At 35.1% G+C, this 15,502-nt stretch overlaps 1 protein-coding gene and 1 long non-coding RNA gene across 10 annotated transcripts in view; one reads left to right on the plus strand and one right to left on the minus strand.

Moving 5' to 3' along the window:
- ZNF407 (zinc finger protein 407) overlaps nt 1–15,502 on the minus strand; it is a 447,661-nt gene that overhangs the window by 158,525 nt on the left and 273,634 nt on the right. For 8 of the 9 annotated variants that reach the window (XM_077878678.1, XM_077878691.1, XM_077878730.1 and 5 more), the window contains one exon: nt 7,652–7,772. In XM_077878678.1, coding sequence (XP_077734804.1) covers nt 7,652–7,772 — 121 coding nt within the window. Of the gene's footprint in view, nt 1–490; nt 859–7,651; nt 7,773–15,502 lie in introns of those variants that run through there. The other variant, XM_077879101.1, reaches the window with a different exon arrangement.
- LOC144302410 (uncharacterized) overlaps nt 10,915–15,502 on the plus strand; it is a 5,270-nt gene continuing 682 nt past the window's right edge. The window contains exon 1 of the long non-coding RNA XR_013369286.1: nt 10,915–11,207. This is a non-coding gene — a long non-coding RNA (uncharacterized LOC144302410). The remainder of the gene's footprint in view (nt 11,208–15,502) is intronic.

Raw genomic sequence — 15,502 nt, forward strand, 5'->3', positions numbered from 1 at the left:
TGGAACTGGAGGGTATTATGCTGAGTGAAGTAAGTCAGTTGGAGAAGGACAAACATTATATGTTCTCATTCATTTGGGGAATATAAATAATAGTGAAAGGGAAAATAAGGGAAGGGAGAAGAAATGTGTGGGAAATATCAGAAAGGGAGACAGAACGTAAAGACTGCTAACTCTGGGAAACGAACCAGGGGTGGTAGAAGGGGAGGAGGGCGGGGGGTGGGAGTGAATGGGTGACGGGCACTGGGGGTTATTCTCTATGTTAGTAAACTGAACACCAATAAAAAATAAATAAATAAATAAATAAATAAATAAATAAATAAATAAATAAAAAGAAAAAAAAAAAAACATTAGGCAAAAAAAAGAATACATTTACATACAGTACAACTTTCTTAATTCATTTTGGAAAATCTGAAAAGAAGATACAATTAGGTCATTTTATTAGACAACCTCTCAAAAAACCCCACCTAAACTTACCAGAAACATCTACAACTCCATAAGGATCACCTTGACACATGTTAGAAGCATCTTCTGAAGCAACATTGATGCTCGCCAATGACCAAATGTAGCTTCACAAAGCAGCCACGCTACTGACATCTACCTGTGGTTAGCTGAACTGTGGGCAGGTAGCAAGCAGCAAGGGGCAGCTCGCCAGGAGCCAGCACCACAGGGCAAACTGCCATGGGCACCATCGCCTTCCAGTACAAATTCACCACAGTAGGAAGAAAGCCTCGCAGGTGTCATCATACTATGAAAAGTTTGTAAAGTAACTGGATTTTTAGGCTTTCAGACGAACCTTTCAGCCTAGCCCATTCGTGTTCTATTCCATTAAGCGGATTAGCAGTTACGAAGGAGTAGAATCTAAAGAGACAACAAGCTTGAGGTAAATGAAATAATGAAATAGTATTTACTGATACTTTAAATGATGAAAATAATATATATATTTTTTTAATTTTTATTTATTTATTTATCATAGTCACAGAGAGAGAGAGAGGCAGAGGGGTCTCCAGGATCGCGCCCTGGGCCAAAGGCAGGCGCTAAACCGCTGCGCCACCCAGGGAATCCCAAATAATATATTTTTTAATGTTGGTTTTGTTTTTTTGTTTTTTTGTGTGTGAGAACATTTAAATCCTATTCTCTTAGCAACTGTCAATTACATAACAGTCTTACTGGAAACAGGTCACCATGTTTTACATTAGATCCTCAGATCTTATTCATCTTGTAACTGAATGTCTGTACCCTTTTATCAGCCTCTCCTCACTTCTGGGCCCCCACCAAACCTAGTCCTTGAAAATCACTTTTCTGCTGTTTCTATGGGTTTGTTTGTTTTCTTAACACTCTACATACAAGTGATATCATGCAGTATTAGCCTTTTTCTTCTAGCTTATTTCACTGACAAAAACAGTTTTGATTTAAAGTCTGTTCTGATATAACTAGGCTTGTAGCATCAAATTGCTTTAAATATCAATTTTACCTAATATTAATACTACAAATTTTCATTTGATTACTTTTATGTAGTGTCATTATTCTTTGAGAACTTCAAAATCACCCAAAAGAAATGCTACCTCTGATTTTTCTGATAAATAAATGTGTGCTGTTCACATGCTATGTATAATTTCACTTCTCTCTGGCTCTACATGATGTTTCACTACATAGGCTAACACCTAGAGTGGTTTTTTTTTTTTTTTTTTTTTTTTCCTTTTTATTATCATTCAGGGCAAATCCAAGTTTGCTCCAGCCACTGCTTCCCCCAGTATAACCTGTGAGCCTGCACAGGAAGCTGAAGGAAAATGAAAACTCTCAGAAGAGATTATCCTAAAGGAGGGAAGGATCCCCTGTGGAGTCAATCTCTTAGCTCAGGATGCTGCTGGAGCACACTGAAGATAAGAACAATGAGGCCCACTCTACAATGAATTCTTAATGCCACAATAACCAAGGTAGTTTGTCTTATTATTTAATTATGCATAATAAACATAAAATGTTTATATAGCAAAATTACATACAAATGTGTAATATTATCTAAGACCTGGAACAAATTTTCATAACTGAGACTCTATACAGAAATGTATGTTTGAAAAATTCATTCAAACTTTAAGGGAAAATAAATAATTATTTTAAGTACAATTTTTTTTGTCCTCACATCTTAAAACTACCGCAAAATTGCTTCCAGTATCATGTAAAATAAAGACAGAATTCAATTAGAAGTATTTTTGACAAAATTTTTTTTGACAACTATTTTCTAAAACAAATAAACACAATTAGAGGCTCACACATATTTCAAGTGGTTGTGACAAATGGCAAATGCTACCTACTCCAGTCACATGTGTGAAAACTTACCGAATTTATAAGAAATACTAAAGAAAACATTCAAAGGAGTAGTAAGAGAGATTTAAGCAGTATCACCAAAAAAAACCAAAACAATACAAAAAAAAAAAAAAAAGCTATTTCTACTTGAGATACCACTTCCTCGGTTAAATGTCACATCAAGTATCCTTAGCTTCCCCCTCATCCAGACAGGAAAAAAGATCTCGTGGAAATCAAAACTTCACATGTTTGGCCAAGAGCTAAAGTAAACCAACAAGTAGGGGGAGAAATATCAAAGTGTATTTCCTACAAGTTTAGCAAACAATGGAGTGAATTTTTTATAAGACATAGGAATTGTAGATTTTATTCTACAGCTATATGATACAGCGTATTTCTACTGGCGTTATAATACTAATTTAAAAAATAAGAAAAATAGCAAATAAAAAGTGGAATAGTAAAAAAAAAAAAATCTCCAAGACTGTGTGTAACACTGGAAGTAGTAAGAACAGTTGAGGAAAACTCTGACCAAAAGCAACCTTGGGGAACATATACATTATCCCGAGGTCCACAATAGGGACAACAGTACATAAATGATCAAATTGCCAGAGTCTGACTTGAAATTTTAGTTTTCTTTAATTTGATAAACGACATTTAAGGTGCAACATAATGATTAACCATAATATTTTGAATACTGCAGGTAGTATTTTGGCTTAGTTTTCATGACTTATCAGTGGTTTATTGTTTAATTTACTGTTTAATATACATAAATCTTAAATAAAAAATGGAAGCCAATTAGAAGATGAGTTTCATATAAAAGAAAGCCTGATTGTAGCTATCTATTTTGTTGTGAGAGCCAGTGTCACCAGTGAAACAGAATGCAGTGTGATATTAATAAATTTTATGGGGAAATAAGGATTTACATTTTTAGAAAAGGTACTTACTATAACATTTTAAAGGTTTTCTATTTTGTAACACAGAAGTGACAATATATAACAAAGGGGAATAAAACTATAGAAAAATATGGACTGTTTCCATTTTAATGTAGAAACAAATCTAAAGAATTTGTTACACAGATAATATGGCAAGACAGTGTCCTATGAATCTAAATTTATGCTTTGAAATTATAATGAATAATAATTAATGGTGAAAAAGTTATGGAGTAATGATGGAATATACTGATTTGTAATGGATTAGACTTTTGGATATTTTAGACAGCAAAAGCTTAGGAAAGGGGTACATGTTTACATCTGAATAGAATGAGATGTCATTGCCTAAATTAATAATGCAAACTTGAAAAATAGCCCCAGGTTCAAAAGACCAATTATAAAATTCTTTTGTAAACAAATCTATATTCACATTTTTCATGAATAATTATAACTACAAGTATCTCTTCACTAATGTTCAATTTATAAAATGAAAAATATATTTCCAAGTGTAACTTAAGTAATACTTCAGGTTCTTCAGGTTCTAATGATGGTAACTTACCTGCAAATAAGTGTTAATAATGACAAACACAGGAATACCCTACAGGAGTAATTTTTATATATCTATATTAAGAACAAATAAAAATCTAAATAGGAAAAAAGTTATTTAAATATTTTAAGCAATAAAATATTATAGAAAGGGATCCCTGGGTGGCGCAGCAGTTTGGCGCCTGCCTTTGGCCCAGGGCGCGATCCTGGAGACCCGGGATCGAATCCCACATCGGGCTCCCGGTGCATGGAGCCTGCTTCTCCCTCTGCTTATGTCTCTGCCTCTCTCTCTCTCTCTCTGTGACTATCATAAATAAATAAATTTAAAAAATTTAAAAAAATAAATTAAAAAATAAAATAAAATATTATAGAAAGATATTAATAAAGCAAATACAATCACCTCTTCTTCAGAAATATGTGACCATCTTATGGATATTTTTATTCTATGGAAATCGTACATACTCAAATTTATTTATCCAGAGAAAAAGCTTTTTCCTTGTTGTTGTAAGGTAGATATGGTAAGCATTTTCTTCTTATTACACTATGCAACCAAGATAAACATTGTAAACTTCTCTGTTCATTTTTAAATTTTTTGCTCATCAACAAGAAAACAAAGAGAGCTGTTATAAACTCCACATATCATTCATAGTTTATTACATCACTATTCATAGATTTGCAAAGTTTTGTATTCCTAAGCAACATTAACTTGTCTTATGTTCAATAGTGAAAGCAGACCTAACCATATGTTCACAGAATGATAAAACTGTCATAGGAATAAACTATTCAAACTATTGATCGTCTGTAATAACCAAATTTTTAGAAAGTTTTAAATGAAAATAAAACCAAACTTTTTATCAAGAATTTCAAACATTTCAAAAGGAAATTTGATAGACATCATTAGATTTACGTGTCCTGAGTATTAATTCATAGGACAATGACAATATTCCTAGAAAACACAATCTCCTTTTACCCATAGTGGCTGATAGAGGAATCACAGGGATGGAACCCAGCTAGCTCAGATGCACTTCTCAATTGAAGTGATGCTGTGTCAGGGAAATAGCATCATATGAGACAGGTAATACAACCTTAACCTCAGCACAAATGTAATACAATTTCATACCAGGAAAATCTGAAATATTTTGAAATGTTTATGCATACAAAGACATAAAAGCCATAAATCATACTTCTAGGAACTTTTTAAAACAAAATCATGGATATGCACAAAGATTTCAGAATAGCATTTTTCAAATGAAAATACCTAAAAATGGCCCAAATGTTTAAAAACTTCATAAAATGACTATTATTTACAATCTAACTTGAAGACATACAAGTATCAGAATTACATTGTAGACGAGTAGTCTTACAAATGAGGCATCTGAAACTCTAAAGTATTGTCAGTGACCATCTAACAAATGATCGTTGATTTAATACATTTTTAACAACCTCAAAACGAGGGGAAAAACATCCTTAAGGGCATGTATCATAAATAAATTTCAACACACTGAAGACCTTCAGGACATTGAAGCTCTTGCACCACCTCAATGAACACGATCTTGAAATCACAAAGTGAAGTAACACCTGTAACCATCCAAGGGGACAATCTGAGATGAGAGGAAACCCAGGGCTCTGGCATCTTGGTCAGGGCATGCTCCTCCTCTAACATGAGCGATGCTCCCGTAAGGCTGCTACTCTAATCACTCATATTTTATGAGAGGTTAAGAATTTCAGTGCAGGCAGCCCGGGTGGCGCAGCGGTTTAGCGACGCCTGCAGCCTGGGGTGTGATCCTGGAGACCCGGATCGAGTCCCACATCGGGCTCCCTACATGGAGCCTGTTTCTCCCTCTGCTTGTGTCTCTGCCTGCCTCTGTCTCTCTCTCTCTGCCTCTAAATAAATTAAAAAAAAAGAAAAGAATTTCAGTGCACACTGGGTTGGCTCCTCCAGAGCCTGAGCTCTCAACTACACCCTCCTGCTTACTCCAGAATGAGGACATGGGCCGGATGCCGGCACTAACCCAACAGCTGCTCTGATCAATAACTCCCTTGTCTGAAAATGTTCTGCTTGTCAGGACAGTATTATATGATATTTCTTAATATTACAAGTAAATATTATAGATATTAACTAAGAAATCCACTTATAAGTGGTAAAAACCACTTTTATCTATTTTATAAAGAGGTCTGGACATGATCTTGCTTGAAATAATAGTTCTGCTACTTAATATAACAGTTTGAAAACCATACTTATATGAGATTAAGAAAACAGAAAGGTAGCTACAAATTTGTTAAGTATGAAAACTAAAATTTATAAGAAATAAAAAATCCTCCAGAACCACAACTCAAATCTAAAGCATACAAGACATACTGAAAGGACATAATCCTGAGCTAAAAGAGATAATTAAAGGAAATTTTTACAATTTTTCTAATTGCTTTTCTGCATTTTACAGAGAAGGCAACTATACAGTATGACCACTTTAACAAGGAAAAGAACATTAAAAATGTTTATTTTTTAAAGAATAACACCTTAAAATGTGTACGTCTACCTCTAATTGGATCGCCATTTTACCAAATTTCCAAGAAACACCAATCTATTGCTAAGCAAAGACAGAGCTCATAAAATGTTGAATGAATGAATAATTAATGAATGAAATATATCTGTAATATCTCTGTACTACTAAATGACCTTTAACATAAAACTTAATGCAATAATGAGGATAATAATAGAGATTATGGCAATATATTTACTGAATGCACAGGCTACATCCACAGGAATACAGAAATGTCTTTTTTAACAAATGCTTCAGGCTTAAGGTATATATATCTATATATCTATAGATATATCTCCTACCATTTAACAAAAGCAGGCTGCATTGTTTCTGTGTCATCATGTGTAATGGGGGCTATGAGATCTTCAGCTCCAGGATGGAGAAGGCCCTCAACACAGCGATTCAGGCTGCACAGAGTAGCTGATGAAGCTCCTAAGACAGATGTCATCTGGCTGCCTGCAAACTGTGGTGTCCAACAAACTACCTAATGTGCTCTGAACTCACTCTCACAGGCTTCAGGTATAGTGTGATCTGGCTGCAACCTCCATTTCTCATTTTATTTTTCACTCTGCACTCACCACACATATATCATCATATAGTAAAACAGAATTACTTACCATTGCCTGACTACATCTCAAACTTCTGGCACCTATGCTTTGCTGCGGCTGCAAGGTAACTCTTCAGGGTGGCAGACATCACTTAGCCACCGAGGACCTCAGCACCTGTGATCTCTAGGACACTGTCAGCCCAAAAATGCTACAGCACACCATTACCTCCTGCACCCATATTTCTTTGAAATTTACTCATCTTTTAAGCCCTGGTTGACATGCTGTCTCCTCTAGGAGGATGTCTGTGTGGCTGGACTTGTTCCTTCCTATGGATGCCTCTGGCCTGGCCTTTTTCTTTCCTGACTGAAATCTGTATTATAATTATTTAGAGATACTATAAGTCACCTATTATGCTACAATATCCCTGAAGGCAGGATACATTTCTTGCATTGTCTTATCGTCGATGAGATGCCACATACATGGAAATAACTGATTAAATGGAAAGGTCGCTTAATTTGGCAAAAAAATAAAATAAAATAAAATAAAATCACTTGAAATTCAGGTGTACCAAAGATTATAAAACCTAAATGTTAAGATTATAAAAAATGGAGAACTTTACAATTTAAAATAGTCACTAAAATATGATAGTGACATAAACTCCCAATCAACCTAGTAAGGGAATCCTGCTTTACACTGTGCTAATTGGTTGTTGATCAAAAAACGATTCTTTCACTGTGAATCTACCGTGGTGACCCACGGTGATGCTACCTGCCTACTAATGAACCCTTACCTGTAGTCACACCATGGGCACCTGTAAGGCTTTTCTCCCGTGTGCACTCGCTTGTGCCGAGTCAGATGAGACTGGGTTGTGGAGGCAAAGTTACACTCATCACATTTGAAAGGTTTTTCTCCTGCAAAATATAAAGCAATGCTGCACATGAATAATTATAAAAATTAGAAATGAAGGGCTAAACCTGTTACTGACAATTAAAAAGAAACTTATTTCCATAAAAATTTAAGAATACAGTCCAGTAGACCACTCACATTTAGGACACTTGAATATTCATTCCCAGAGTGAAAAAGTTAGAAGATACCACTGATTTTTATTTCTATATTTGAATGGAAGCAAGGTAGACATTGTGTAACTCAAATGTAACTTACACAAACAGAAATCTAAATTACAGCCTGGTCTAGTACTGCATTTGGAGTCCTTTAACAAACTATGTTACACTACAGCCATTATAAAAATCTCCCTGAGGACAAAATCATGAAAAAGCATGTAACAGAGATATTCTTTGAATATACAGCATAAAATCTTAAATATGAAAAAATAAAGCTATAAATTGATACCAATTAAAAAACTATTAGAGGTAAGGAAAAATTACAGTTCACTAAAGTTGAGTAAGAGGTAACCATAGAAAAATGCCTCGAAGAAACATGTACAATAGTATTTCATAGCATTCCCTCATGTAGATATAACCACTCTATCTCCATATGCATTTTACTCATCAGTTGGTTCAAGAGCTTACATGCCACTCATGGCTAGTCCCTTGACGGATACCTTTCTTTGCATTAACCACCACTCCTCCATACATATGCATCCAAAGAAATCATCAAATCTTCATTTTTAATTGTAGTAGTCACACTGGCTGGTAAGCACGTGATATATAGCTATTTAAAAAACTGTCATGGGGGAATCCCTGGGTTTCTCAGTGGTTTAACGCCTGCCTTCGGCCCAGGGCGTGATCCTGGAGTCCTGGGATCAAGTCCCACATCCGGCTCCCGGCTCTCTGCTTCTCTCTCTGCCTGTGTCTCTGCTTCTCTCTGTGTGTCTTTCATGAATAAATAAATCAAATCTTTTTTAAAAAAAAAACTGTCATGGGATTTACCTAGAGAAAAAATGTTTAAGTCTGTATAGAGTAGCTCAGGAGTGTGAATCTACTTTTTGAAGGATACACTTGACCAGATCTAAATATAAATCACAAATTTGACATAATTTAGCCTCTGAATTGAGATTTGCTAGAAGTGTAAAATGTACTCTAAATTTCAAGATCCTAGAACAAAAAAAAAATATCACTAATAAAGTTATATTGATTTAATGTTGAAATGATAGTAATTTGATGTATTTGGTTAACCATTATTTTTTGGAGTTTCAAGTTTTTATTTCAATTCCAGTTGGTTAACATATAGTGTAATATATAGCTTCAGAAGTAGAATTTAGGGATTTATCACTTACATATAACACCCAGTGCTCATCACAACAAGTGCTCTTCTCAACGCCCATCACCGATTTCCCCCACCTCCTCTCCAGGAACCTTGTTTTTTCTCTAGAGTTAAGAATCTGTTTTATGGTTTGTTTTCCCCATGTTCATCTGTTTTGCTTCTTAAATTCCACCCATAAGTGAAATCATATGGTATTTGTCTTTCTCTGACTTATTTCACTTAGCATAATACATTCTAGTGCCATCCATGTCATTGCAAATGGCAAGATTTCATTTTTTAATGTCTGAGTAATAGTCCATTCTATATATAGACCACATCTTCTTTATCCATCTGTCAATGGACATTTTAGGCTCTTTTCATAATTTGGCTACTGTTGATAATGCAGCTATGAATATCAGGGTGCATGTGTTCCTTCATATCAGCATTTTTGTATCCTTTGGGTAAATATCTAGTAGTGTAATTGCTAGATCACAGGGGAGTTCTATTTTTCATTTTTTAGTAACCTCCATATTGTTCTCCACAGTGGCCGCACCACAGTTTGCATTCCCACCAACAGTGTAAGAGGGGTCCCCTTCTCCACATCTTCACCAACATCTGTTGTTTCCTGTGTTGTTAATTTTAGCCATTCTGACAGGTGTGAGGTGGTATCTCATTATAGTTTCGATTTGTATTTCCCTGATGATGAATGATGCTGACCATCTTTTCATGTGCCTGTTAGCCATCTGGATATCTTCTCTGGAAAAATGTTTATTCATTTCTTCTGAATTTGTATGGAACCACAAAAGACCCCAAAGAGCCAAAGCCACCTTGAAAAAGAAAAGCAAACCTGGAGGCATCACAATTCTGGACTCTGAGTCATATTACAGAGCTGCAGTGATCAAGACAGTATAGTACTGGCAGAGAAACAGACACAGATCAATAGAGAAGAACAGAAAACCTAGAAATTGACCCAAGACTACATGGTCCACTAATCTTCGACAAAGCAGGAAAGAATCTCTAATGGAAAAAAGTGTCTTCAACAAATGGTGCTGGGAAAACTGGACAGCTCCACGCAAAAGAATGGAACTGGACCACTTTCTTACACCACACACACAAAAAATAAATTCAAAATGGATCAAAGACCTAAATGTGAGACAGGAAAGCATCAAAATCCTAGAGGAGAACACAGGCAATAACCTCTTTACCATTGACAGTAATAACTTCTTATTAAATAGTCTCTGGAGGAAAGAAAAACAAAATTATTGGGACTTTATTAAAATAAAATGCTTCTGTACAGCGATGAAACACTCAACGAAATTATAGGGCAACCTTTGGGAAGGGAGAAGGTATTTGCAAATGGCATATCTGGTAGAGGGTTAGTATCCAAAATGTATACAGAACTTGTAAAACTTAACACACACCCCAAAAACAATCCAGGTAAAAAAATGGGCAGGAGACATGAAGAGACATTTGATTAACTGTTTAAAAAAGCAATTCACCTGTTACCTTTTTTTAATATGGTTGCCAGGAAACTTAAAATGACAGGTGTGGCTCACATGATATTTCTGTTGGACAGCAATGAACTACAGAAAACTTTACAACTATCTCCTCCCGAAAGTGATTTATAATATACAATAATACTCTTCTCAGCAAACATTCTTTCTGATAAATTTTACATACAGAGTAATTTTACATGTGTTCAATAATTCTACTTGCCACTTAGTTCTGACTTTTTAAAAAATAATTTCGTAAGTATATTGACTTATGTAGAAAACAAAAGATGAACTACCTTGGTATAAGATTCCTCTACATCGATTCACCTAGCAACAAAACAATATCTGTCCTGACAATCAGAATGTTTAGAACCTTGTCCTCCTTTCTTTCTGTCTACTTATATGGCCTTATCTGTGACTGCAGTAACAGCTGAATGCATACACATGTCATCTGATGGGCGTTCTACCCACTACCTGCAGCCTAGGGTGGCAGTCAGAAGAAGCTAGATGGACTTCAATCCCAAGCCAAGTTTTACCATTTTTCACCCCCCACCTGTCCACCCCCTGGACAAGATCAGAAGATCAGAAGGACAAAAACCACCAAACAAGCAGGACAATTATGAGGATTAGAGAAGACAAAGCAAGTGTAAGGTACTTATCAGGGTGTCAAATGCCTAGCTGCTTTTGTCACCCTTTTGATAGGAGTGCTTAAACACTGGTAAATGCACACTGCCTTCTCACAAAGATGATAGTGGACACCAATGGTCCCCATCAAGCTCTCCTAACCAGTAAAAAGGCAAACCTTTTTAAATACAAAACAATTGTGTAGTTTCACTTAGTGAATTTAACACAGAGGTATTATTTAATAGATTCTATAAGGAAATATTTGATTTATTATTGCAAAAAGAAGACCACATACAAAACAGTAAAATCTTGGGAATTGAGAGGCATTTTTATACCTTTCAGTCATTTGTTCCTAAGAAAATCTCATCTATAACAGCCCAATCAAGTGGTCACCCAGGGTCAGTTTGAATAACTCTTTTTTTCTCAGTTTCTAAACTTCTGGTCATGTCACTTAAGTTGGTATAGACAACTCAACTATACTTAACTGACTTAAACAAAAACCCAGTTTCATGATAATGGTGGGCTTTGCTTTTGCTTGAGAGACAGTATATGACCTAAATCTTGCATAAGGCTGAAAAAAATGGCTCTACCTCTTCAAATTTGAGGCAGAAATACGCTATATAATAAAAATATAAACACCTGCATGGAAGTATAACTGAAAACTTCCACGTTCATTGTAAGAATTGAATTGCTCATTATATTCAATGCAGAGTATTTTTACTGCACATCAATGTCAAAGACAAGTTCCCCTGAACAACAGAAACACAAGTGATGCACGGTATCGGGAAAAAACCGTATGTATTATTGTTTCATGGACCAGACATATGTAGACTGACCATACAAGGCAGAATGAAACTAGTACCACAATCAAGACAATGAAACAGCCACTGATCCCAAAGGTTCCTTATACCCCTTTGTCTCTGGCTCATCCCATCCTCAGACAAATGCTCATTTATCTGCTGTCATTATTAAATGCTAATGTAGTTAGCATTTTCTAGAGATTTTTATACGTGGAAACACACAGTGTGTACTCTCTTGTCTGACTTCGTCTCAGCATTATTTTGTGACTCAGTCATGCTACTCCACATGTAAATACTTGTTTTTACTGCTGAGTAGTAGAGTAGCATTCCATGATATGAATGTACCACAGTTTATCCATTCACCCACTGAAGGATTTTTGAGTTGTTTGCATTTTGGGGTGTTACAAAGCTGCTATAAATCTTCATGTGCAAGTCTTTGCTTGGATGTGTATCTCCTTTTCTCTTAGGTAAATATCTAAGAGTGGGTTGGCTGGGTCATTTGGTAGGTGCATATTAACTTTGTAAGAAACTGCCAAACTGTTTTCCAAAGTGGCTTGACAATGTTACATTCCTACCAGTGGTGTAGGAAAAGTTCTCACTGCTCCAAATCATCACCAATGATCAATGCTTTAAATTTGTATTTTCCTAATGATGTTGAGAATCATTTCATATGTTTATTTGCCACACACTTACATTCTTTAGTGAAGTGTCTGTTCAAATCATTCAACCCCTTAATTGGTTGTTTTCTTATGTTTATGTTTTGAGACTTCTTTATATATTACAAATACAAATCCTTAATAAGATTTGTGATTTACACATTTTTTCCCCAGTCATTGGTTTGTCTTTGCATTCTCTTCATAGTGTCTTTCACAGAGGAGTAGTTAAGTAATGTATATTTAATTTTTCAGTTAATAATTTTTCAGGTTATGATATTTTTAAATTACAAATCAGACTTTTGATGCAGTATCTGAGAATTTTGATAATCTATGATCACAAAGATTTTTCTCCTAAATCTCCTTTTAGAATTTATATAGTTCTAAGTTTTACATTTAGATCAGAATGGTTTTGAGTTAATGTTATACATGGTATGTTATACAGAGCAATGTTCGTTTTTACTGCATACAGACAGCCTGTTGTCCCAGCACTATAAAGTTACATTGTACTGCCTTTGTTCTTTGTCAAAAATCCATTGACTATATAGATGTAGGTCTGCTCTGTAATTTCTGTTCATTGCACTGACAGTTTTGTCTTCCTTGATGCCAATACCAGAATGACCTGATTACTGTAACCTTATAGTAAGTCATGAAGTGAGGTTTGTTCATCATCCTCAAAGTTGACTATTTCAGATTGTTGCATTTCCATATGAATTTTAAAATCAGCTTGTCAGTTTCTTAACAACAATGAGAAGCTTGATGGGATCTGAGTCTTTTGGGTCCATGAACATGGTATATCATCCTATTTAGGTTCTTTAATTTCTCTGGGAATTTCTCTTGGCAGTATTTTGCAGTTTCTAATGTAGGAGTTTTGCTTATCCTTTGTTAGATTTCTCTCTAAATATTGTACCTTGGTCATAAACAACTGACAAATGTAGGCATAGATCTATTCAGTTCCACTGATATTTCTGTGTATCTTTATGCCAATACAATATGGTCATGACTATTATAGCTATATAATAATAAATAAGTCAAGTTAGGTGGTATAAATCTTCCACTCTTAACATAATGAATCTAAGAGGTCAAACAATATAAAGATTTTTTTCATTAATCAAATAGACAAATATATTCTGATGTCTCCTTATTCTGTTCAACCTAGTGTTTAAAAATGTGTAGCACCATAACTCACTGCTAACTTGTTTCTACTATTAGCCTTGGGGTAGACATCTTTGTCCATTTTTCATGGATTTTGCAAGAATCTGAGGGGGCAAAGGGTGACATTATGGACTCATTGTCTGAGCTAGCAGTATAAATGAAAGGTCATCTAAGCTCTCAAAGTTAATTTTCTTCATTTGGAGGTTTATCATAAGCACTTAAAAAAAAAGGTTAACGTAGCTTATTTCATCAAAATTTTTATGACATTTTATGTGACACAATTGAAACTTACAAACAACACTTTTAAAGAATAATGTCATGTATATTCCCTATAATTCTAATAATTTGAGGTTCATATTAAGCTAACATATTGCAATGAGCTATAAGTTATCATTTCATACTTGACAACACTGTAGATTAAATTGTGTAACTAAGAAATTTTGAATTTTCTACAGGCTGACAGAGAAAAAATATAATGCTACTAAAATATGCTACATAAAATCTGCTGTAATCACTAAAGGAAGGAAGGCTCAAGCATGTCTAGGTTCTTGGAAATGGAAGAACTCTATGTCAATTTATACAAACTACAGTTTAATCAAACTTGTACATAATAGTTAATTTGTAACTCATTAATTTTGTTACATGCCCGATGCTACCATTCAAGTATGTTAATTGGTATATTTTTTTCATCCACAAATGAGAATTTCTTCAGGAAAATATACTTCAGAAATATGGAAGTAATTTTTTTGTTTGTTAGCCTCAGTATAATAGCCAAAGAAGTAAACTCACTTTCTGGGTTTTCAAATTTGAAAACAAAACAAAACAAAACAAAAACAAAAACAAAACTACAAATTTTAAATAAGAATTCCGGTTTGCTAATATTTCTTAATGCTTGAAATCAGATAAGTACAGTATAAAGAGGTGCACTTGTTAAGGAGTGATCAAAATGATTTAATGCACTGGGAACAGTCCTTCTGAATCCTTTGTCATTCTAAAGCCAGTAAGATGAGTAAAGCTATGAGTAAGGCATTAGCTACTCTTGAACAGTGCTGTAAGTCAGTAGGGCTACCTGTCTACACTCTCCGCAAAAAAGCAGAACAAAGGCGAATTTCCTTCCCTCCTGTTTCCCCTTATGTGACACAACAGTGCATATTAAATTGTGTTGTCCTTTCCGAACAATAGTCTTGGCCCAAGTAACCATTAAGGGATGTTCTGCATCTTAGGTAGCTCTGATAGAAGAGTCAAAGAAAGTCAGAAGAGGAACAGCAGAACGGCTATGGATATAGAGCAGTGCCCTTTGTGTGTCAACAATCTGTCAAAAGGGCTGCACACTTCTCATGGAAACTCACACTTCGCATTCCTTTGGGCAGGCTGGTGGTTATTAAGCTGGCCAAGACTCTTCAACTACACGTGAGGATTTGCTCCTGTGCCCTTGAATCAAGGGTCTCTGACAGGTGATAAAAGTAAATCTTGGAATGGAAGATGTTTCGTGTCAGCCCCCTAGACAGTCTGTATTGCAGTAGGGAATTATTTACGCCATTTGGAACACTTTTGATACCTATCCCTTCCCAAGCTGATTGTAATTTGCGTGGGCACTCTGGTAAGAAGGTAAACCATGTCAAAGAGGAATACATCAGAGAAATATAGATTTCAAATGCACCATACAATTCTGGCCTTGGGAAAAAAAAAAAAAAAAAAACTTGTATGTTGCTTA

This window comes from Canis aureus, chromosome 1, assembly GCF_053574225.1.
Source record: "Canis aureus isolate CA01 chromosome 1, VMU_Caureus_v.1.0, whole genome shotgun sequence".
Lineage (NCBI taxonomy): Eukaryota > Metazoa > Chordata > Mammalia > Carnivora > Canidae > Canis > Canis aureus.